Source organism: Nilaparvata lugens, chromosome 7, assembly GCF_014356525.2.
Source record: "Nilaparvata lugens isolate BPH chromosome 7, ASM1435652v1, whole genome shotgun sequence".
Classification (NCBI taxonomy): domain Eukaryota; kingdom Metazoa; phylum Arthropoda; class Insecta; order Hemiptera; family Delphacidae; genus Nilaparvata; species Nilaparvata lugens.
The window spans coordinates 30,744,021-30,770,297 of NC_052510.1; the positions used below are offsets into that span (position 1 = coordinate 30,744,021).

Consider the following 26,277-nt stretch of genomic DNA (forward strand, 5'->3'; position numbering starts at 1 on the left):
TTTATTGTCAATTTTTGTAAATGTTACCATAGGCAACAGCCTAGTAACAATTATCAATATATATATATATATATATATTATATATATATATATATATATATATATCTGTGGTGTTGATGAGGATCAGACTGAACATAAGAAAGTTATTGGCTTCACATGTTCTTGATTTGTTAAAAATAGTCATCATGTTAATGAATTTTGTTCTAAACAATTTGAATTAATGTAAACATGATCAATAGAATAATTTCAATTGTTCACAGGTCTCATCCTCAATCGAGCAAGGGAAGTCTCATTCCATATATTATATTATAAACATTGAATTATTTGATAAATGGTTTTTATTGGCACTATTAAATTGATACTTTCATTCACACAACATTTACATAAAAACTTAGAAGTATTATAGTTTGGACAAAAATACTTTTGTCAATCAACTTGCTCAATGGAAGAAATAAGATCATCATTGATAGCATAATATTATTTAGAGTTGGGCCTATGTGTCACTTTTCCACAGTTTAATTGTTTTGTCTGATTCTAGGGCTGCCGATGCAATTATATTTTCGGTAGGATGACAAGTAGTGCACAATACAACATCTGAAAACCACAAGAAAACAATGTTAGAACTAAACAAATTTAAAAATATAATACAGGCAAAAACTCCGATTTATATATAATAGTTAGAGAAAAGAAATGTAGTTTGGATTGAACACCACAAGCTAGTGTGCGCTTTCAAGTAAAGTTAGTACAATTCGTATTCTATGCATTTAGTATCCAAATTACAATATAGGTTCACTTTATAACGAAATCAACTACTGCAAAAAAAGATTGGCCAACTGCTACATAAATTGAATATTGAAACATATCTTTAAAGCTGTCTATACTAATTTACATAATTAGATATAATAGGAGAAATAATATAGTTTTTTTAATTTGTTTTTTATTTTGTTGTATTGCTGATGTAAACAATAAAACTTGAACTTGAAATTTTAATGAATAAAAACAGCATCAATTCAAATTAGAAAATTGAGTGTTGTATAAAAAATGATTATAGGCCTATATTAAGGCTAGATTTATTCAAGAGATAAGGGCCTTTGCTTAATCCAATAAATAAATGAAAAAATGTTTGATTTTTCGATTCACTAACTCAGGTTAGTGAGAAAGCGAGCAGCAATCAGCTTTCAGTGCTCTATGATTACATTGCTTTTTAACTTTAATTTATGGTTTTATGATGTTTGCTTTAGTTTTTACTTTGTAACTTAGAATTGTATGGAAGGTTAAGTGTAAGAGAGGGCTGGCTGCGCCATAACTTCGCCCTCCTAGGTTTTTAATAGAGGCAGCAAGTCAATCAATAAACCCAAAAATTAGTGTTATTGGTACCTGCTGGATGGTTCAGTCACTGGATAAAGGTTGAAATAGCAGCAGAGTAAGGGCAGACGACTCAACCATCTCAACCTAGGTCTCATTTTTATTTTAATGAGTAATTTATCATAATTGTATAATTTAATAAATTTTTCTTGAATCAAAGCATTGTATGTCTAGCGATTTTTGAGCCCAATACCTGTATGTCCATGCAATTTTTGTACTATTTCTTTTGTTTGGAGATTCCATATATACACAAGATGGTCTTCAGATCCAGAGACAATCCACTAGAAAACAAGGTTTTAAAATTAATGAAAGACTTTAAATATACAGTTAATAATAATTATTATAAATAACAAAATTGAGTCGAATTTCTAGAAAAAATTTGCATTATTTTAAAAATTCTTAATAACTACTATAATTATTGTTACAAATTCTGTAATAATGTAGAAGAAAATTCGAGATAGTTATAATGCTTAGAAATTACTCATAATTCCTAGATATAGTTGGAACATATTATTAAAATACCGGTCAACTTGAGTTACAAATATACAGAAAAAATATATAACTCAGAAGAAAATAGTAACTATATAAGTAAATATAGTAACTAACTATATAAATACTATATTTACTATAACTATAGTAAATATTATATAACTTATATAGTAAATATATAACTCAGAAAAGTTTGGACTTTTTAACATCAAAATGAAATTTTTTCCGAAGTGAAAAGTGTAAATTTAAAGTATTGTGCTCACTATAACCTTAGTGTCCGGTTTCCCATTGTGGAACTTTGGACTATCGAGGTGGAACTACCCTTGGGTCTCTCCACCATTTAAAGCCATACGCTAATAATAATAATGATGATAGGGTTCGATTGAGAGGAAGCATCAAGTATTGTCAAAAATATTGCCCTAGATTAAAATAAAACAAGAAAGTCTGTTTTGGAGATACCTGAAAAGACAATAAAATTGACTTTTTATTATTCCTTATGTTATTACTAAAAGGTAACCCGAGTTCTGCAAGGGTCTGTATAAAGCACAAATATTGGATTGCAAGAATAAGACGTTGATATTGTCAATACCACTTTAACAATATCAACGTCTTATTCTTTCAATTATGGACAAATACCACAACATATCTTACCATACAATCAAATACAAATATTGAATTTAGTTTTATAGTTGCATGCTGATATTTCAATTATCAACAACTATAATAATTTACAATAGAAAAACGATTTGATTGGGCTTTCGTCTTACGTTAACAAACAAATCACAAATTGAATAATTTCTTTCAATTATCAAAATAAAAACCATTCTCGTTAAATTAAGAATCTTTATGCTCTGAGTTGATTTTTGCCCACACCTTCTTCTACCAGAATTCCCAGTGTCGCTCTGGGCCGGCTAGACTCAGTCGGCGACTGGGGTGGGCCGCAGCAGGGGACGGGAGACTTGGTGGGGCGTCCGTCAACCACCCTCGTTCGAGTCGGGGGTTGAAACAGGGTCTTGAGCACCTTGGAGAAATGCTTCCCTCTTTTAGGTAAGAGGGGCCGTGCTTTCGCACTGCCTAACAGGGTTGGGCGTGGAGTGAGATGATCAGGAACGATCTGGTGTCTGCCGTGAAGGGGGTCTCTGTTACGGGAGTAACGTTCCCGATTGCCACTAGATGTCCTCCTGCTATTAGCAGGGTTTGAGAGCCTTGGAACTGGTTGCTGTAGTCGGTCACCGGGTCCCTAACCTCGGGCACCGGGTGTTTCCTGGGGTCAGGATCGTGTCACGGAGTCGAGAAAGGCCTTTCCAAGCCTTTCTCGAGGTCCTCCTGCTATTCGAAGGCGAATCAGCAAGCTATAGGACCCCTTGCACCGGGCTTCACCTCTGGTCACCGGGTCCCTAACCTCGGGCACCGGGTATTTCCTGCGGTCAGGTTCACGTCTCGGGGTCGAGAAAGACCTTCCCAAGCCTTACTCGAGGTCCTCTTGCTATTAGAAGACGAAATAGCAAGTTATAGGAGCCCGCGCACCGGGCTTCACCTCTGGTCACCGGGTCCCTAACCTCGGGCACCGGGTATTTCCTGCGGTCAGGTTCACGTCTCGGGGTCGAGAAAGACCTTCCCAAGCCTTACTCGAGGTCCTCTTGCTATTAGAAGACGAAATAGCAAGTTATAGGAGCCCGCGCACCGGGCTTCACCTCTGGTCACCGGGTCCCTAACCTCGGGCACCGGGTATTTCCTGCGGTCAGGATTACGTCTCGGGGTCGAGAAAGGCCTTCCCAAGCCTTACTCGAGGTCCTCTTGCTATTAGAAGACGAAATAGCAAGCTATAGGAGCCCGTGCACCGGGCCTCACCTCTGGTCACCGGGTCCCTAACCTCGGGCACCGGCTATTTCCTGGGGTCAGGATCGTGCGTCGGGGTCGAGAAAGGCCTTCCCAAGCCTTACTCGAGGTCCTCCTGCTTTTCCTATTGGAAATAGCAGGGTAGGAGAGTCCCTTACACTCGCCGTCGATGCTAGTCACCGGGTCCTTATCCTCGGGCACCGGCTGTTTCCTGGGGTCAGGATCTTGTCTCGGGGTCGAGAAGGCCTCCCTGAGCCTTATTCGAGGTCCTATTACCCTTCCTGGTTCCCGCGATGATGTACCAGGGTCCAGTCAGGTTTTAGCCAAAACCTGACTTGTCGCCACTGGTTGAAACAGGCAGGTTGCTGCCAAAAGTCGTCGAAATGGTCGAACAACACTCGCCCGATGTGAGTGCTGAATCTCGGAGCTTCCAGTGTCTTCGATTAACCCCCGTTAACCTCAGACACAACTCCTAGTAGTCAAAGGAGTCTGAGTACACTCAGGATACGAGCTGTACTATGTTGCTAGCTGCGCGCTGCTTCCTTCACTCTCTCTGCCGACCGCTCGCACTGGACACCCGCACTAGACTGAGCTCCTACTAGCCCTTCACGAGCCTCCCTCAGTGGCCGAGAGGGAGGGGAGTAAGAATGCGCGGCACTGCTGAGCGGTAGCCCAGCGGCTGGGCTGCTCGTTGGACTCCGAGATTTCATCAAGAGATAACCAAGCGTCTTTAGAACAAGCCCTAAACTCAATTCCCCTCACTAGTTACGATATACATCGTGACAATGCATAATCTCAAGTTAATCAGTTCAGTAGTTTAGATGCGATGATGCGACAAACTTGCATTTCATATCCAGTACATGTGGAAGCCAATTCCTTCCTTTCTCTTTCTAATATTATAGATAGATATAGAAGAAGAAAGAAGATAAAACTGTTTTATCTATGACCACTCTCAAGCAACGTATAACAAACTGGAAATTTGACGAACTGAAAGTAGCCCTATAACCATCCTCGGTAAATTAGGAAATGTACAACATTTCGAGTTAATCAGTTGAGTAGTTGAGACGTGATGATGCGTCATTTGTGTATCTCCTATTCCATACATGTACAGCCAGTTATTTTCTTTATACAGTTGCGTTGAGCTGCTTAAGTGAGCAGAGCTCCTGCAGCATGCAACACCTCATTGTATATTCTATGCTATTATATACCCCTATGCTATTTTTACTGTATGTATACTGTGCCATAGTATTGCAATATTGCAGCAATCATCTATTGTGTAGGGATACCATTCGATCAGCCTCTGAGTCATAGTTTCCGTGAGAGATGTTATGTTGTTGTAAAGTCACATTCCGGAGTAGTGAGGTCCTCTTTCATAATACGGTGTGCTGTGTCTAGGGTAATACATATTATGCATGTTGGGCTCTGTTCGGATCAAATTTATGGCTCTTTTTGACCAAAAACAAAACTGCTTCCTAATAATAGATAGCTGGAAACGATAGCAGCATCAGGTTCCTGAATATTGGTTTGCAGGAGTCACGGCCAAAAGGATCAAATTCTCCAAAAACATGAACTTTGAACTATGAAAATCTTATTAATATCTGTTCCACTGCCACCCCAGAAAAGAACACTGTATCGAATCAGTGACAGAAAACAGTCATTAAACACCTTGAGAGTCGTTCTATGATTAGCGATGGCTCTCAATGCAAAAAGAGGATGACATAACCTGCCAATCAATACTCTAACGTGATGATCCCATCTTGGACTATTTTGCAACTCAACTCGTAGAAACTTAGCTGAGGACACTACCACATATTTCTCTCTTGAGCTCATTATTGGTTCTTGAAAACCCTCTATGTGGCTATTTAAGAAGAATTTCATATTTGTGTTTGTGTTGGTTGAGTGGAACTTGAAGGCATTACTCGTGATCAGGTCAGTGCTGAGGCTGACGACAACATTGTTCATCAATCATCTGCCACACAATATAGGCCTACAGGCTGTTTACCAACTCCCTACCAATACTCTAGGTCATTAAAATATTATACTTAAATTGTCCACAAGTCTTCAGTTACTCAAACAGCGGCCATTTTGCTTTTTTCACTAATTATTTTTTCTGAATAATGGTTAAACATACGAAATTGAAACTTTGCACAATCATTATTTTATAACTAGACAAAGCTACAAAAAAATTATGATAATTTTTCAAATTCATAAAACAAAATGGCGGCCATTTAAAATGTTGTTTCTCTAATAACCCAGAAACTTATGATTTTATAAAAAAATTACAAGAATAACTTTTTTTAGTAAATTTAATTGCCTATCGATTGGTACCTGATTATTTAAGATTGAACCAATATTAACTGAGATATGGCAGCTTTAGTGGTTGGTGACCCACCTTTAGAGGGTTATGTAACATTATTTTATTGTTTGAAATGACCTAAGATGGCTTACTATTAACATGCAATGTAAATAGAGATTCTTGCATCATCGAGGCGACTCTATCCACATGCCTTGGTTTGCATTGCAACAAACTTTCAGTGGTCATCTATCACTAAGGCTGCCATATCTCAGTTAATATTAGTTCAATCTTAAAAAATTAGGCACCAATCGATAAGTAATTAAATTTGCTGAGAAAAGTTATTCTTGTAATTTTTTTGTAAAACCAACGGTTTCTGAGTTATTTAAGAAGCAAACTTTTAAATGGCCGCCATTTTGTTTTATGAATTTGTAAAATTATCATAATTTTTTTGTAGCTTTGTCTAGTTATAAAATAATGATTGTGCAAAGTTTCAATTTTGTATGTTTAACTATAATCTAGAAAGAAAATAAAAAGTGAAAAAAGCAAAATGGCCGCTGTGTGAGTAACTGAAGACTTGCGGACAATTTAAATATGATATTTATAAATGTTTTTTACCCAGGAACAATGCCCCAGAGTGTTGGTAGGGAGTTCGTAAACACCCTGTATATTGTGTGGCAGATGATTGATGAAGAGTTTGAACAATGTTGTCCTCAGCACTGACCTTGAGGAACACCACACCATTCCATACTCCAGGGGGACAGGATTTGGACGCAACCTGAGTTGATCTTAAATGCCGGAAATCTATTTTGAAGGTAAGACCTGAAAAGCCTTCCTGCACCACCTTGAAAACCATAAAAGTTCAACTTGTTGAGGAGCAAGTCATGATTCACCATATCAAATGCACATGTCAATCGCAGAACATACCTTCACCTATCCATGCAGCTGAGAAAATCAGTCTGAAAAATCGTTGACTTCGTTGAAATCCTCTATCTAAATCCATACTGTCTAGGTATTTGATCATTTGTTCATGTGTAAACTATTCAAATTTAATGTCTTTGCAAAAACTGAGATAAGCGATATTGTTCGATAACTCCTTACACTTGACCCACTCTTTGTGTATTTTGTGGAAATACACTCTTTATTAAGGACTGGTTTACATTGGAGGTCAGGGGTTTCAAAATAACAGAACACACTGCTTTGACCACGGAAAGAGGTAGGCCTATCTCATCCCAACCTGTTGACTCTTAGGTTTCAGTTCGCCAAACCTAATATTAATCTTTCCAAGTCCATCTCTGATATACTTTTGATTTTGAAGTACTGTAATTGAAATGCCTTTTAATATTACTTGTAAATTCAGAACTCTTATCTTTGCATTTTAGTGAGTTACAAAAATAAAGCTGAGAGTGAGCAGGGACAAAACTTTACATGAATTATAAAGAAATCAAATAGTTAACTTGACGAGAAAGATTTTAAACATTAACTTTAAACATATTGAAATCGATAAATGATGATTGAAGATTGATAGTCGAAATATGAAGATTGATATAATACATACTTTTCCTCCTGTCACTGAGAAATTGGCAAATATGCAGTATTTTTCATTTCGATGACCCGTGTACGTTTTCAAGCACTTTCCTTTACTGTAATCCCACAGTTTCAATGTGTTATCGAGTGTTGCGGCTAATATGTACTTTCCGTTCGGTGAGAATTTCACGAATGAGACAGGAGGATTGTCATCATCAATTAATGTTTTCAAACACTGGCCAGGTGTTGTGTCCCATATCCGGCTGAAATAAAAAATAAAAACTTTCAATTCTATCGCTCTGTACATTGGCAGGCAATACTCGCAAATGTTTCAAGTAAAATGAACATCCGCTTGAGGCCATCATTAGTTGATTCCCTAGTATTTAATTCTGATGTCTTTTTATAGTGGGACAATTGCAATTTAGTTTGAAAATTGCACCTAAGAATAGTTTCAAAGCTTGATTATCCATATAAGATGATCTATTCACTAAAACCATGTTGTATAGTTACTGTAGTTTTATAAATATCCAACTATTAGTATTTTTAATTTAATTCTTAATGTTCTATTCAGCTAATGTATGAACTCTATTCCATGATTTACTTTGGAGAATAACAGCAGTATCATCTGCAAACTATATTATAGTTGAGTTAATTATTAGTCTCGTAAAATTAATTAAATAATAGAAGGACGGAAGATAACTTGCTACAGTGACTTGAGGAAGACCATATGAAGACAGATTAGTCTTCCGTTCTTTTCAACAACTAGAATAAGTAACAACATATTTTCTACTTGATTTTTAGAGTGATTTAAAAGTAATATTTTAGAGAATTTTAAGTCTATTACCGAGAGCTGATTGTCAAGTACAGTACTCAAGTGATTGTCAGCGCAAGGCTTTGACAAATTTATGAATGCAGATATAAATTTATTGAAAAATAAATCTTCAATTGCATCAAGAATATTGAGTAAACTTGGAATAAATGTGGCGCTAACTCTCGACATTTTAATAAAGCTACAGTCCTAATAATAAATAGGACGGTCAATTTGAAGAAATAAACCACTGTAAAGAGTCAGTCTTACTATGCAAAACTTCGTCCACTAACCATAGACCATCGTAGCTGCTAGAAACAATGAGAGATCCGTCTCTATTGAAATGAACTGCGCTGACTGGATCCGAATGCGCCGGAAGTGTTTTGATGCACTTTCCTGTTCTTACGTCCCATATTCTCACGCTCTCATCAAACTGCAATTTGAAAAATATATTTTAACCTTTTTCATTTTACCTCTTAGTTTTTTAATTCAATTTAAAGCTCTAAAGGTTATATAGATAATTTGATGACTAAAAGGATAACAATATTCTATTACAGGATCAGAAAGGATTTATATGCATCGATACAATCTGCAAAAATATTCTGTTGCACAGTATACTAAAATGAGAGGTTAGGAAGTTCAACAAGAATTAATTTATGAGTTTAAAAGCCCTCGGTACGATTTGTTGGCTTGGTTCGATTAGCTTCTTAAATCTTCGATAGGTCTATTCTTTTTCAAGAAATTAAGAAGATTGGTAATTGCTGTTAACGGAAACATAACATCGATATTCCTGTATCAATACATCGATATTAACAGATGAAAATACATCTCCTGGCTACTAAAATAAATCAATATATACTAAATTAATAATAGGTTAAGTAAGATTTTCTATTAATTTGTACAAACCAGGAACATGAATATATTGATAAAAATCGTTTGATATTAATGAATGTACCAGTTGAATGAAAAAGTATTCAAGTAATCAAAACAATAATCATCAATCCTCATTCCTATTTTTTATTCAAAATAATAAATTAGAATATTTGAAATGAGCTACAAGATGCAATACTTACAGAGCCAGAAACAATCAAATTCGACTGAGGATTGAAGTTGCAGCAAAACACATAGTTGCTGTGTCCTTTCAACGTCTTCACACATTTTCCCTGTAAACAGCAACTATTTGAAACATCAATTATATTTTAAATGAACATACAAACTCAATTAGTTTGCAAGTAAATGATAATAAAGAATGGACTCACAAAATTTCATTTGTTTTCTTTCTAATTCCTCATTTCAATAAGATTAGGTAAGATTGCTCTTTGTAGCTTCAATATAAATCTATCACAAAATGAAGCCCTTTTGAGTAATACAAATAAGTCATTTTTAAATGTCTATTATCATTTTTTCAAGCACAATATTAAATTAACTATGTCCTGTTCTATAGAATGATAATATTACAGAATTCATTATTACAAACATTCAAATTCACAGTTGGAAGCATGGCAGGAATTAAGTTTTTCTCCATCTACGATTTCAAGTTGCAATTATCTTGCACTCTGGATCAGAGATACTCAAGTGCCAATTTCTCACCCCGGGGAATTAAGTAGTTACTTCACTCTCTGTGTTTAAAAGTAACGCCATATCTCTATGATCTTCAAGTATCTCACTTAAGACCTTTTTGAAGCAAACAATAATGACCAAGGAAGAGTTAGTTTATTTATTGGATGAAGCAAGCAAATACAACTTTCAGAAATGAAAAAATAGACTATTGTCAAAAAATTCTCCTATTTTTAAAGTTAGTTAGGCTAATCCGAATATTAAGGTTATTTGTTATGTCCATATTAATATTGAAATATCAAATCAGAATTAGACTGTCAGTTTCAAATTTGTATAAATCAATGATAAAACACTTGAAAAAAAAAACATTAAACAAACTTCAAATTCACAGAATATATAAAATAATATTAAAACACATAGATTTTAAGCACCGAAAATACAGTTTACTCCACAGCTACTACATCTGTATAAGATTATTATTATATTGTTTTGAATAAAGATGAAGGAAAGAAGGACGTATACTTCACGGAACTTGAGACTCCTCAGAATTTCCTGTTTAGAAATTGCCTATCAAGTTTTCAGACAATTGTTTTCCTATAGTGCGACCCACGTTATAATGACAGCATTTGATCAACTTTGGTTTTGCTATCCTAGTTTATCATTCGACAAAGCCGGTGGTACTTTCCTTTTCTATGTCCACAACGATGCCAATTATGTTTTTGACAGTGTAGAAATATAATTAATTAATGCAGAGAATCGGTATCGCTATTCTTCTATCTTCATCCACTGCCATTATAACGTGGACCTCACTATAGGAAGTTGAACCAGTCTAGTCTCAACTATTAAGGCCAGTTTCCGAGCTCGGAATCTATAAGTTCTGGACTTACAGAGTCCACGACTAAAATAAGCCCTCGGGTCTAAATAAACTTTCTGAGTCACTGGTTTATGTTCTAAACCCCGGGGTCTATTAAGTTCTCGACTTATTTGAGTCCAGGACTTACGCAGTAAAGATGAGGGAAATTCTCAATATTTTGCTGTTGTATTGTTGGCATTAGGCCTATAGCAAAAATCTGGTGTGGCGCACTCACACAACTTTCCTTGCCGTTATGAAAATTGATCACCTGACGCTAGTGTGCACGCGCATCTCAAGTCTACTTATAAACAAAGATCTGAGGCAGCTGGTGACAGGACAGTAACGCTGGAGACATACGAGGTCTGCTATCTCTTCATAGTGAATCATTTAATAGAATCAACAGTTGCCAACAGTTTGCAATTGAAATAATAACATTTTATCGAATTTCGTGCTTATTTTCAATTTTAAATGAAAATGTTACTGGACATTAATTGTAGAGATTTTCATGCTTAATCTTTTCCACTCAAAATTTTTTGTTTAAATTTTATCTGAAGCCTGATAATTGGGAATCTAAAATCGAACTTTGTATAGATGGGGCGGAGCTCCTGAAATTTTTACAGATATGAGACTTGTGGCAGTTGACAGAGCTTATCAATTACTATTTTTGATAAAAATTTAATCGAAATCGTTGGAGCAGTTTTTGAGAAAATCGGAAACCCCCTGTTTTTGACAACATTTTCGCCATTTCAGCCGCCATCTTGAATTGAATTTGATCGAAATTGTTCGTGTCGGATCCTTATAGTGAGAGGACCTTAAGTTCCAAATTTCCGTTATCTCATTCCGTTAATTGGGAGATGAGATATCATGTACACAGACGCACATACACTCATACACACACACATACAGACCAATACCCAAAAACCACTTTTTTGGACTCAGGGGACCTTGAAACGTATAGAAATTTAGAAATTGGGGTACCTTAATTTTTTTCGGAAAGCAATACTTTCCTTACCTATGGTAATAGGGCAAGGAAAGTAAAACAGTTGATTCCAGCGGGATAATTCAAATCAAGCTCTCCAAACTATTTTGTGAAAATATGTTTCGATTTCTTTGTATTGTGTAGGTCTATAAATTCAAAGCAAAACCTAACCTTTTGAAGCATAAATGAAAAAATAAACATTTCATTTTACGTTATGCTATTATTTATCATTGTCCTTGGCATTGATTTTGGAATAAAAATTTTAGTAGGCTATTGAGTTGGAAAACGTATTTGTTTTGGAAAAAAACTGGAATAATAATTTATTATTGTTATATTATTAATATGTTTAATATTGCATTGATTAACAACTTTCACATTGGGAGATAAAATTTCAAGTCAATCCTTGTTTTATTTCTTGAACATTTTTAGGTTATGCACAGTCGTAAAATAAGTTTAGTTTTTTACGCATAATATTCTGATAGAACTTTATTCCAAAATAAACTTACAAACTATAAATTATGACTTATGGATGCACTAATTCAAATAATTTAGGCATTCTATGACATTTATTTGGCTATTCATCTACTCCAAAACAATAACTGAATTGAGTTAGCTCAGTTACGGTAAGTCTAGTACTTAAATTTAAACCCTACCCCAGTCGAGGGTTTAAAATCACGCCGTTTCAAGTTCTGAACCTAACAATTTTTGATAAATCCTTGACTCGAAAAGAGGCGAGAATCTAATTCAAGTCCTGGACTTATAAGCCCTTCACTCAGAAAGCGAAATTATAAACTCCAGGGTCTAAAGTGATCTCTTTACTCCAGGGTCTATTTGAGTCCTCGACTACGTTAAACGGAAAGCCAATTTTCTGACAGTAAATCCCGAGCTCGGAAACCGGCCGGCCCTTAATGGTTGCTTATGACTAATGCCACTAACAGGCGAACTGTGTTCTGTAACAGCTGGCCGGCCTCAACAGCACACAAACTGCTGCATGCACACCTCTGCAGTCTGCACTACAGCGACAGCGACTGGCACAAAACCTATCGATATTGGTTGGCCTTACAAACAATATATGATAAGTATTAAAATTTCATCAATTGAATGAAGAATACTTACAGAACTCAATTCCCAAATTTTCAAAGTTTTGTCGTCTGAAGCACTGACCAGCAGTCGACTATCACTCGACCAAGCCACATCCGATATTCCTAATTTGTGTCCAGATATGGTCTTTTCAAACTTTCCATCATAAGCTCCCCAAATCTTTATCAGTTTATCAGCAGCTGATGGAGCAAGCATACAAATATTATATTACAAAATTATTAATAAATAGTACAAAGTAGTTGTAAGTTTTAAAAGGTATTTCTATTTATTGAAACTAGACAATCAATTTAGTTTTGTATATTATTTTTGTTAACAAGTATTATTTACATTGTCATTTCTATTTTCTCATTTCTTATCCACTTTTTATGTATTATGTGAAGTATTCACTTTGGGTATTTCAATTATACGTTAGATATTCGTCTGTAATATATTGAAAAATAAGAAATATATACAAAAAACTATGCTTCCGCTAGACTCTCGCCGAGTCACTCGTCGAATGTCCAACGCCTCCGATTGACACAAATTGGAGCGAAGGCGAGTAATGACATAGTAGACACCCACACTCTCGCCGAGTCACTCGTCGAATGTCCAAAGCCTCCGATTGACACAAATTGGAGCGAAGGCGAGTAGTGACATAGCAGACACCCACACTCTCGCGTTCGTCGTCATTCATACGAATTCGGCGAGAGTGAAGAGCCGGCTTCACAGGCAGGAAGTAATCAACAGGTCCAAAGCCAGATATCGTACATAGAGTGCCAACTGGATATATAGAGTACTCAGTACATCACATTTTGTAAACTGCTAAGTTTTACGATTGAATGTAATGTTTATTAATGCGGCGGAATCGCACAAATCAGAATCAGTGAACGTATCCGCGACAATATTATTCCTATAGTGAGGTCCACGTTATAATGTCAGTGGAAAAAGATAGGAGAGCATCGTTGCCGATTGTCTACCTTATCACTGCCTTCTATAGAAGATAGTTGTTACCGGTATTTCTGATGTAATATCATCTGTTCATTCTTGTTATAAATCAAAAATTATATTTTATTCGCAAGAAATTTTATTTTTCAATGATTTAATAATAATTGAGATTAAATATTACTTTGGTTATTGATTATATTTCTACATACTTTAGCTCAAGTGTAGCAAAGGCAAAGTTTGCACTAAACTCATTCTCCAGGATCATCGCAAGTGAGGAGGTGAATTCCAGCAGCAATTGAATGTGTTCAATGCAGCCTGTATTGTTTGTTACGGTGCACAAGCGTGGCGCTATTAGTGGCAGGAGAAAGTTGAGATACTGCAATCATGTGAAAATCCCAGAAGAGAGGTGTTCAAGGATCCTCACAGATGAGGTGATGCGAAGGAGGCTGTCTTTCTTCAGTAAATGGCAACAGATGGCAGAAGAGTATCAGATTCCAATGGAGCATTTCACAGGTTTCGACACTGATGCTATCTTTAACAGAATTTATGCGAACCTCAGTGAGGGATGTGAGGTTCAATGGAGACACGTTCCTTGTATAGAGAGCTGAGTTTGGAGACGGATTACTTGAAGAGCAGCGAGAAGGCTCCGTGAATTAACTAGATGTTCAAAGCAAGAACGGAACTGATATACCTCAACAAGTATACCTTCACTGCCACACAAAAGTTGTGTTTCATGTGCAATCTAAGACAGGAAGAAGATGTTTACCACTTCATGACTGTTTGTCCTGTCTTGAAGGAGATCAGAGAGAACGTTTTCGGAAGTACCACCATAAGGCTAGGGCCACACGAGTGTACAAAGTGTGTCCGTTGCAACTTACTTTTGACGGCCGTCGCCATTGATACCACACGAGCGTTGAGTGTGGTGCGTCAACGTCAGTTGGCTTTACGCAATGGAACCAGACGTGCATTGCTTTGCTCGACGTGCGTTGTAGCATTTCTGCGCAGTTCAAAAATCACCGTCCATTACGACTTCCGTTACTTGGTACGCACGTACCTCGTGTGTTGTCACCAATTCACTTCTATGTATTTCTACAACGGACGTCAAAAAGTAAGTTGCAACGGACGCACTCTGTGCGCTCATGTGGCCCTAGCCTAAGCAGAGCCCAGCTGAGACGATTCCTCAATGGAGTGGATTGGCTGTCAGTGGCGTGGAGGTACAGGTACTAGTGTACAGTGTCATGGAGTTCAACTACTAGGATGAAAAGAAGGCCACCGACGTTCAACTGCCATAATTGAGCTGCCACCACTACTACGCAGAGTGATAAGAAGACCTTTCAGAAACGGCTACCAACCTCAAAGCACCTCAGATGGTCGACAGACCATGAGTAATTGTCTGCAAAAAAACCTTAAAGAAATGAACTTTCAAAACATGGGAGTTTTCAAAATATCAGAAATTTATATTAATCACTTTGTTTTTTTTCTCAATAAAGACACTATTCTATATTTCTACATTGTTAAATAACGATCTGGCAACGTAGCTTAGCTGGAAAAGGATATCGCTGTCTGCTTTGTCGAATGATGGACAAGAATTATAGCAACACCAATGTTAATCAAATACTGGCATTAAAACGTGGACCACACTATATGCGTTCTAATGGGACTATTCTAACTCGATGGCCGGGCTATAGTTTATGTAAAATAAGTTGAGACTTGGCCCTCCATCTGAAGAAATTACAAGGTTGCCAATTCGTGTAAAATTGCAACTTTCTCAAATTTCTAATTCAACGTCAGAATTCGATGTAGAATATCATCCCCGATATCCTAGTAGAGCTAAAAAATTTCAGGGTTGAAAAATTAAAAGACAATTTAACTTTTATGATAAAATTGGAAACATCGCGAAGATTTGTTTTTACTTTCCTTGCCATTATACCAGGTAAGGAAAGTATTGCTTTCCGAAAAAAATTAAGGTACCTCAATTTCTAAATTTCTATACGTTTCAAGGTCCCCTGAGTCCAATAAAGTGGTTTTGGGTATTGGAGTGTGTGTGTGTGTGTGTGTGTGTGTGTGTGTGTGTGTGTGTGTATGTGCGTCTGTGATACGATATCTCATCTCGCAATTAACGGAATGACTTGAAATTTGGAACTTAAGGTCCTTCCAATATAAGGATCCGACACGAACAATTTCGATCAAATGCAATACAAGATGGCGGCCAAAATGGAGAAAATGTTGTCAAAAAACAGGGTTTTTCGCGATTTTCTCGAAAACGGCTCCAACGATTTTTATTAAATTTATACGTAAAATAGTCATTGATAAGCTCTATCGACTGACACAAGTTCCATATCTGTAAAAATTTCAGAACCTCCGCCCCATCTATGCAAAGTTTGATTTTAGATTCCCAACTATCAGGCTTCAGATACAATTTAAACAGAAAAATTTGAGTGGAAAAGATTGAGCATGAAAATCTCTACAATTAATGTTCAGTAACATTTTCACCTAAAATTGAAAATAAGCTCGAAATTCGAGAAAATGTGATTATCCAATTGCAAACTGTTGGCAACTGTTGATTCTATTAAATGATTCACTATGAAGAGATAGCAGACCTCGTATGTCTCCAGCGTTATTGTCCTGCCACTAGCTGGCTCAGATCTTTGTTTATAAGTAGACTTGAGATGCGCGTGAACACTAGCGTCAGGTGATCAATTCTCATAACGGCAAGGAAAGTGTGTGAGTGAGCCACACCAGATTTTTCTTTTTAATATCACTCCTCTCAGAGTCATTGGGTGTCGTAATGCGTAAAACTTTTATATCAAATTAACGGGGGAAATGTCCCCTTTCTATTGGTTATTTTTATTCGACCTATAGTTATTTTTTAATTAATTATTATGTTCTTCAATGTCGAGACATTTTGAGCAGAAAACATTAAATCTTCGACATGCTGGAAACTTTTTTGTTTCGAAAGATAAGTGGGTGGTGAAAGCGAGAAAGTTTCTCATAAATGATTGAAATTGTTTTTTCAATTGCCAAAAGTAGTCGGATGGCCTTATTTTGGTCTCCAAGAAATTTTAAAGTTAGGAGAGCGGCTCCATGGTACGCATTGTGTACCAAATTGTGTGCTAAAGGCTGGCAATTTACAATATATTTGAATGAATTATTTCAAACGCAAGCAGCTGATTGCCTCTAGAAAGGCTGTAATGAAACACTGCTTGGATTATTCGAGGCGAGGTTGTCATTTTACTTTCCTTGCCCTACTACCATAGGTAAGGAAAGTATCGCTTTCCAAAAAAAATTAAGGTACCCCAATTTCAAGTTTTCTATACGTTTCAAGGTCCCCTGAGTCCAAAAACATGATTTTTGGGTATTGGCCTGTGTGTGTGTGTGTGTGTGTGTGTGTGTGTGTGTGTGTGTGTGTGTGTGTGTGTGTGTGTGTGTATGTCTGTGAACATGATAACTCCATTTCTAATTAACTGATTGACTTGAAATTTTAATCTTAAGGTCCTTATACCATGAGGACCCGACAATTATAAATTCAATAAAATTCAATTCAAGATGGCGGAAAAAATGGCTGATAATTACTAAAAACCCATGTTTTTCACGTTTTTCTCGAAAATGGCTCTAACGATTTTCTTCAAATTTATACCATGGATAGCGCTATAAGCTATCAACTAAAGGATATTTATAAGCCCTATCAACTAGCATAAGTCTCATTTCAGGGAAAATTTCAGGAGCTCCGTAATATTCTTGAGAAAAATGGCGGATAATGACTAAAAAGCCATGTTTTTCACGGTTTTCTCGAAAACGGCTCCAACGATTTTCTTCAAATTTATACCATGGATAGCTATTCATAAGCCCTATCAAGTGGCATGAGTCTCATTTCTGGGAAAATTTCAGGAGCTCCGTAATATTCTTGAGAAAAATGGCGGATAACGACTAAAAAGCCATGTTTTTCACGGTTTTCTCAAAAACGGCTCTAACGATTTTCTTCAAATTTATACCATGGATAGCTATTTATAAGCCCTATCAACTGGCATGAGTCTGATTTCTGAGAAAATTGCAGGAGCTCCGTAATATTCTTGAGAAAAATGGCGGATAACGACTAAAAAGCCATGTTTTTCACGGTTTTCTCGAAAACGGCTCCAACGATTTTCTTCAAATTTATACCATGGATAGCTATTCATAAGCCCTATCAAGTGGCATGAGTCTCATTTCTGGGAAAATTTCAGGAGCTCCGTAATATTCTTGAGAAAAATGGCGGATAACGACTAAAAAGCCATGTTTTTCACGGTTTTCTCGAAAATGGCTCTAACGATTTTCTTCAAATTTATACCATGGATAGCTATTTATAAGCCCTATCAACTGGCATGAGTCTGATTTCTGAGAAAATTGCAGGAGCTCCGTAATATTCTTGAGAAAAATGGCGGATAACGACTAAAAAGCCATGTTTTTCACGGTTTTCTCGAAAACGGCTCTAACGATTTTCTTCAAATTTATACCTTGGATAGCTATTTATAAGCCCTATCAACTGGCATGAGTCTGATTTCTGAGAAAATTGCAGGAGCTCCGTAATATTCTTGAGAAAAATGGCGGATAACGACTAAAAAGCCATGTTTTTCACGGTTTTCTCGAAAACGGCTCTAACGATTTTCTTCAAATTTATACCATGGATAGCTATCTATAAGCCCTATCAACTTACATGAGTCTGATTTCTGAGAAAATTGCAGGAGCTCCGTAATATTCTTGAGAAAAATGACAGTTGCTAAAAAATCATGTTTTTCACGATTTTCTCAAAAACGGCTCTAACGATTCTTTTCAAATCCATACCCTGTATAGTTATTTATTAGCTCTATAGACTGACATGAGTCTTTTTCCTGGGGTACTAATGGGGGGTCCACCCAATCCTTGAGAAATGGACTTTGTAACCTCCTTCTCGTGCATGAGGTAGGTAGGTACACGGTTTTTACTTTTTCTTCTTCCATATACCGTGAGTAGGTAGGTAGAGCAGTTTATAAAAAGAACACAGTCATAGTCATTATATTTCATCTGTAGAACAGCTGTTTTGACGAATTTAAAAAAAAAAAATCATCGAATTTCACAATAATTTACATAAAGGAAAAACTCTGAAAACAATAATTGTATATACACATATACAGTAGTCTGATCGTAGTTGCAAATATGTTGCCGTCAATTGTCATTATGTTATTCCCCTAAATTATTCTCGTTTGATAATGAGGCTTATAGTTCAATGAGCAAGGAAAGTTGTGTGAGTGTACCACACCAGATTTTTCATTATTAATTTATAGTCATGTGGCTTGCAATCGCTGAATTTTTCAAGCTTTCTATATTTTGTTTTTGTTGATCCCAGCTATTGATAGCATATGGTGGCACACGATTCAGCCGATATTCTTGACTTTGAAACTCCTGAGAGGCCAAAATACGTTCTTCCGAGTACGTTTGACAATTGAAAAAATAATTTCAATTATTTCTGAGAAACTTTCTCGCCTTCACCACCCACTTATCTTCCGAAACAAGAAAGTTTCCAGCATGTCGAAAATTTCATGTTTTCTGCTCAAAATGTCTCGACATTGAAGAACATAATCATTAATTAAAAATAACTATAGGTTGAATAAAAATGATCAAGACACCAATAGAAAGGAGACATTCTCCCCGTTAATTTGATATAAAACTTTTACGCATTACAACGCCCAATGATTCTGAGAGAACTTATATTAAAAAGAAAAACAAATCTTCGCGATGTTTCCAATTTCATCATAAAAGTTGAATTTCCTTTCAATCCTTCAACCCTGAAACTTTTCTAGCTCTACTAGGGTATCGGGGATGATATTCTACATTCAATTCTGACGTTGAATTGGAAATTTGAGTAAGTTGCAATTTTACACGAATTGGTAATCTTGTAATTTATTTCTTCGGATGGAGGGCCAAGTTTCAACTTATTTTCCACAGACTATAAGTGGAAATTTTCACGGTATTGGTCACTGACTCAGATACTGATATGAGGGAATTCGCCTTAATTCTGACCAATACAGCTCCAGTTTAAATTTGCGACAGTGGTTTCTGGTCTAGGATGTATGGTGCTATGGTGCGTTTTGATGTTTCGTACTCACAAGAGCTGGCCAGCCATTCTCCATTAGGACTGAACTTCACTGAAGATACTGCTTTTGTATGTCCAGCAAGGGTGAATTTCAAAGTGTAATTTGGTTTCTGAAAATTGAGACATCATTTTATATTATATTATTATAATGGACATCAGAGAGCTCCGATTGACAGATGCGAGTTAAATATATGATTTTATTTTAATAAATTTGATAACACACTTTGGTATAATATGCGTTTACATCAATATATTCTATTATATCGAAAAAAAACTATCCAACTAAACTGAACTTTTATAACTGAAAAATTAAACTTTATAATAAGCTACGCTAAAATTCGTAGTATGAAGTATTCTCAAAATTTAATGATCTGGTGTTATCAGTTAAGCACTAGAGTTGCACAATGTGATAACAAATCATTTCAAAAGGGATTGCGTTTACAGGAATTCTCCAATGATTCCATTTTTCAGTAGGTTCAATAAAAAAAGTGGTATTGTGGCGGCAATTTTTATCAATAATAATGATTTTCAATCATTTCAAGCTAGTGTTCAATATCTCAAACAAAATTTAGCATGCAATAGTGCTTTCAGTGTAGCAGCGATCGTGTGGCGTGAGAGAATTCAGTTGCGACTCTTCCCAAGTGTTCAATGATCCATTGAATTCCCAGATAAAATTAGCTTCTTATGTCCAATTCACACAGAACGGGCATGGATTTAAATTATAATCTTTGAAGAGCAAATAAATGATGTAATATTTGAATAGAATGATTATTGAATCCATCCCTAAACCACCTAAAAGTAGTGAGATGAACTGAATCAAGCTCAATCACTGGGTGCAAACGAGCAATTTTGAAATGGTGTAATTTCCACAAAAAATCATAAAACTAGTAGATTTCTAATGGAATGAAATGTACCTACATTATGCCATTTATGCTACTACAGTCAACATGTCCAAAAGTAGCCTCTTTAGATGACATCGGAAAGATGTGTTCATTGGCTCAAATATTGGATAATGGCAGTTATTTCGTTTTAGATGTTTTCATTTAGTTATTGTTGTAAAATGTGCACTGTGCACCTTTCCTAAGATATACCCACGTTCATTAAGTTTGTTTCACCGCTTTCACACCGAGTTTGTGAAAATCATGGAAACAGCTTGATATCTCTTTTACAATAAAAAAACCAGTAGGTTCCATTTGGGATACTATACAAATTGAAAAACTACTTTTCTGTAGCTTCAAAATTTTGGCACGCCATCTTGAACTCATCTTCATTTTTTTAAATTGGAAGGTGGTCATTATGATGCATAATTTCCAACATAATTTCAAGAGAAAATGAATGGCGAAAACCGCACATTTATATCTCGAACCGTTTTGAAGTTATTGACATTCAAATATAACTCATACAAAAATAAAATCAACGAGCACATGAAAAATCCGACAGAACAAAATGTTCTGTTAAATATGTAAGTGTTAATTTTAAATCTGTGAGTAGAAGTTACAATAAGTGTATACTAACACTTGAAAAAACTAAAATTTGATAGTTTTTTTTCTATCTTCAATGTACTCATTCATTTCATTTTTGTATGATGTACTATTATTTTTAAATGTGAATCCCCTAAAAACGGTTTGAGATATTGATGTGCGGTTTTCGCTATTCATTTTCTCTTGAAATTATCTATCGATATCATGTATCATATGACTACCTTTCCATTATAAGAAAAGTTGGAATCAAAATGGTGGAACAAAGATGACGTACCTAAATTTTGAAGCGACAAAAAAGTATTCTTTTTTATTCTAATAGGATCCGCAATGGAATCCCCTTATTGTAAAATTATACTTGTTGAAATAGAATTACGTTTCAATAATTACACTATGTTCCAAACCAGTCCAATTTCAATAGTCCTTGATTACTAGATGGCTATGTCTTGGCATCAATGTGCTAAATTTGCAACATTAACAGACTCCACAGACCTGCAAAGCCATAATATTCAAAACTGCTCGGTTCCCTACTACACTATATATTAATATTATTCATATTATCCCACTGCCGTCAGTCTTTGTCGCAATATACGATGAAATTGAAGCCCCAACCTCAATTCCGTGGTTTTTGAAACCCGACTTTTCTATTAGTTTCTATCTATGATCTATGATCATCCAATACCGTCTTACCTATAAGCTTAGGTCCAACATGATTATGAAATTACATGACCTAGTGTTGAATATTAATTTTGAATAAATACTTGAAATATTGTCATAAGCCGTCATTTATTTAGAAAAAGTAAGTGGGTAAAAACTACTTTCGGACCCAGCTGGAGACAAACTATCTAAAATGTATGTATTTATTCATATACATATAAAATTTCGGTAAAAACAACAGGTAGCCTGCCTATTTGCCCAAAACTGTTTTAAAAATTAATTTAGAATACATACTTTAGATGATATGTAGAGATAATTTACATAATTCATATATAATGTTGATTCCAAAAGAAAATTTATTTTCAACTCTAGAATAGAAAAAAATCAACTATATAATAAGCTTAGATTGATAATTGTTTGGCAACTGAAACTAGAATCTTTATGATGCTGAAGTGTTTGTGAACTCAATTTGTCATATTGATGTCCAGTTGCGCGAATTTGGGGGGGCAAGGCACTTTCTGCCCCTCAAAAATCACTCTGGTTGTGGGGGGGGGGGAATAATGCGTGTATTCTGCCCCCCCCCCAATGATCATATATTACATGAGAAAATTACATCAATAAGTATTAAATTAATATTTTCCCCCATCTTAAATTCCGAAAATCTCAAATGGAACCAATTTAAAAAACAATGGACCTGTCTAGCTGTTTTTATTATATTCACATCTGGGAACTCAGGACTATTACAGTGTGAACTGGTATAATAGGCCTATTGCATTACCTTTAAAGACTACTTTCACAATGTACACAAACCATAAACATACGAAAATCAAATGCATAGAAGCAGTCTTATTGCTTGCGTATTTTTACAACCCACTCTCCCCAACTTCGGGTGACACGCCCCTATAGATCTCAAAGGTGGACTTTGCCCCCCACCCATTATTTAAATGAAGTCTAGAATAAAAAATTATAGTTTTAAAAAATTACCACATTAGAGCTCGAAGTTCTTTGTGCGGTTGCCATTCCGATTGGTTGATTACTTAATCCTTGCCCATGAGCTGATGTTGGTGCAAGAGGTACCATTTTGGGACTTTTGATCAATGTTTGTGATTATCTATTCCTTCTAATCTGAAACAAAAGCAGACGGCGTTTTTTTTTAAACAAACAATAAATAGTTGACCGGTAACTAGCTTATTTTAATATTAAAGCCTACTCGCCAAAATATTATATAAACTGTAACTCACTACTGAATTAAGTTAAGTCATTACAGCTATTCTAAGAAAACTGAACAGACCAAGGCTAAAAAGTTTATTTAAAAAGTTTCTGTTATCTATTCAACTATTAAAAAAAAAAGTCCTACCGTACTGGTTTGCTAATTCATTTATTGCGGATGATGTCCACGTGGGGATTTTGCTTGTTCGTGTGTAATGGAAAGTACGTTGGTGAATTGGTAAGATGATCCAACTTCCAATCAATCGGCGGGATTTAAAGCCACAAACCAGGTGGGGCTAGCAAATCAAAGTTTGTAACGCCTCTAACCACTATAGACTAACCTTGTTTCAAGAGGAAAAGCTGAATTACAAAGGAGAATTTAGCTGAACTTCAATAGAATTTAATTAAATTTAAAGTTAATTATAAAAATATTAAGTTTTAGTAAAATAAATAGAAGTTATTTTTAATAGGTACAGGTATAGCTATAATATTTTGTAAATTATTCCAAGCTACAATTTACATTTATGAGAATCATTCAAAGTTTAAGCTATAACTTACATTACTTGGAAAAGTAAGTAAAAGTAAATTCGTATGGCTTTTGTTGGTGGGGAGTCCCTTGTGGGAAGGTCTCACCTCGCCTGAATATATAGCCCAATTTAAGCCCGATTATATAATTACGATTATACCTCAGCCAGGACCGACCATAACGTGCGTCCATTCAACGAAACGGAAGTGACATGGTTAAAAACCATTTGGTAATGAGAAGGGTTTGATTCCGGGATCTCTAGGCTGCTACGCATTACTTGGAAAAGTGATGAGTTCCTAGTCGGAGATTTCATGTGGTTAAAAAAGCTAAACTTCGTTGAAGAACAGCGAATCAGGCCTTCAAAAAGTTACATAAAATAAAAATCTTTCCATAACCCACAAACAAGCTAAAAGCTCATGTGGGCATTAACCGCAATAAAAACGAAGACTAATACTACTGCATAAAAATGCTCTCAGTGAATGATCCAACTGGTCAACTCTGAGATTATAGGCTACACTTTAAATTACTGAATCCAAAAACAAATTGTAACTAAAAAATATTGAGTAGCAAGTGAGTGCATCTATTAACTGAAAATTAAGACATCAAATAAAATTTATTGATAGACCTGATAATCTATGTTGAGGTTGAGACCAAGAAAATAAACATAACCTATACACACCCCACCTACAACGTATTTAGTTCCATGCACTTACAAAATAAAAAACTATGGAATAATACTAGACTAAAATTACAACAATCAATCTTATTTTGTAATCTTAAGTATGTAATAGCCTATGTTTCTTTAAAGTTTGACAAAAAGTAAAAAGAAATAACTTTGTAATAGTATTTGCACATGAGGTTAACCAACAAAATAACGTTCTATTAATTATAAACTGCATAAAAGTTCAAAAAGTAAATGGAAAAAAATTCTGAAACGTACGATAGGAATAAAAAGAATTAGGCCTAATTCAATCTCAAATTTTTAAATAATTTTACAATACTTATAAAATAACCCAGGACAATAATTTAATATTAAAAAGTTTGGAAGAAATGTAGCGTGAAGCAGTTAAGAAAGAGTAGATCTAGTATTTTTATACTTACTGGTAAATAAATTTTACTACTATATGATCATTATCGTAATAGTATAATAATTCTGAGATCACAACAAACATAATTTTTATAAGCCAGCGCCAGAATGAAGGCTGTCAAATGGCTATACAGCTCGTAAATGAAATGAAACAAGAAATAGAAAACTCTAAAGACTTGTACAAACACTATGAAAAAAATCAGTCGCTTCTTAAAATAAATCTTAAATAACTAAAAGAAATATAAAATAAAAGAAATAGTTGTACGATATTGGAATATAATAATTGAATACCAAAATGTGGATTATTTACCGCTAAACAGTTCATTCATAGATTACCCACAATGCGCCGGCTGAGTATGGTCACGTGACAAGAGACAGCTAAAATGTCCTGTCACATAGACGCTGCTAAGCTTTTCGTAAATAAATTCCATTTTACTCGTACTAATTACTAACTTCTATCACATTTATTTGCTATTTTGAAAAATATTTCTGAATATCTAGCCATTCTGAACCGAAATTGATTCTTATGCCAGAAAATCAATGAAAATGTACGTGCTGGCTGGTCATGTGACCGGTCTCCACCAATAGGATGCTCGCAAATTTCAAAGGATTTTTCACAACTCAAACAGCCCGTTGGTGGAGTTAGCTGCGTAGCCATTGCTGTGTATGTGATAGTTCGGTCAGTTAATTTATAATCCGAATTCATCATGGGTACAGATTATCATCCATTGCTAAAAAATTGTCAGAGACAACCATCTGTCATCAGTGAATGGTATTAAATTATAATAAACATGTATACGAACATAATATTTTGAAATGAGGATTTTTTGTGAGTGGGTTCCCCGATCCCTGGGAAGACAGCCGTAACATCAAGGGAAAGCAAGATAGAAAGTGTATAGTGTAGTGTTTTACATAAAAGTACGTTGAAAACTGTACTCCTGATTGAAGGTAGGTTTATAGTCATCTTCCAAATTCTGTTTTACACTGAATAAACTCTTTATTATTAGTTGTTTTTGTATAATGATATAGATTTTGTCGTTCGCTGTTATGAGCTTACCCTTTGGCTTCTTCCCCGAGCGGGGAGCCCGCCATGTTGATCAACTAAGCGCCAAAACACAATCTTTGAGTTAATTTTGTGGCTTTAATTCTTGATTATATTTTTGACTTGTAATAAATTCGATTTTAGATGCTTTCAAAAGAGGTTAGTGATAGAATGTTTTTGTTGTCCAATTCCAAATAATGCTTATATCACGTAGGCTTGGGCAACGATTTCTAGACTAGGGCAGTTCAAGGCTAGGCCAAAATTGTAGTTATCTAGTAGTTTGTATGGTATATTCCGTAATGAAAATTGAATCCCAAAAGTTAATTGACTTGTAAGTTACATTGTAATCATACGATAAGTAATTTTCGGTTTCCCGCGGTTCTTTATCTTGTGTTTGACACTGGCTATTTATCTTCTATTCTTCAAGGTACCCTATT

At 35.4% G+C, this 26,277-nt stretch overlaps 2 protein-coding genes across 4 annotated transcripts in view; one reads left to right on the top strand and one right to left on the bottom strand.

Moving 5' to 3' along the window:
• Positions 1-320: 320 nt before the first annotated feature.
• Positions 321-25,421, bottom strand: LOC111054045 (WD repeat-containing protein 5). 3 transcript variants are annotated; one of them, XM_022341019.2, is made up of 9 exons: positions 25,109-25,421; positions 22,961-23,101; positions 19,855-19,951; positions 12,827-12,990; positions 9,395-9,484; positions 8,615-8,754; positions 7,545-7,776; positions 1,559-1,646; positions 321-594 (listed from the first exon to the last, which is right to left on the bottom strand). In XM_022341019.2, the coding sequence occupies exons 2-9, from the start codon at positions 23,054-23,056 to the stop codon at positions 494-496; spliced, it is 1,008 nt and encodes a 335-aa protein (XP_022196711.1). In that variant the 5' UTR covers positions 23,057-23,101; positions 25,109-25,421; the 3' UTR covers positions 321-493. The 3 variants fall into 3 exon arrangements, with proteins under 3 accessions (XP_022196711.1, XP_022196703.1, XP_039288458.1); XM_022341011.2 differs by having other exon boundaries at positions 24,813-25,144; XM_039432524.1 differs by having other exon boundaries at positions 25,090-25,141.
• LOC111054060 (homeotic protein female sterile) overlaps positions 25,345-26,277 on the top strand; it is a 70,588-nt gene continuing 69,655 nt past the window's right edge. The window contains exon 1 of the mRNA XM_039432525.1: positions 25,345-25,570. Within this exon, the coding sequence (XP_039288459.1) occupies positions 25,506-25,570 (65 nt within the window). The 5' untranslated portion in view covers positions 25,345-25,505. The remainder of the gene's footprint in view (positions 25,571-26,277) is intronic.

Excerpts from the sequence above, each read along its gene's own strand:
- LOC111054045 (XM_022341019.2), bottom strand. The coding sequence starts at position 23,056 with ATGGTACCTCTTGCACCAACATCAGCTCATGGGCAAGGATTAAGTAAT. Across the intron at positions 19,952-22,960 it reads GAACTTCGAGCTCTAATGTG|AAACCAAATTACACTTTGAA; the intron begins GTAATTTTTTAA and ends CTCAATTTTCAG. Across the intron at positions 595-1,558 it reads AAAATTGCATGGACATACAG|ATGTTGTATTGTGCACTACT; the intron begins GTATTGGGCTCA and ends TGTGGTTTTCAG.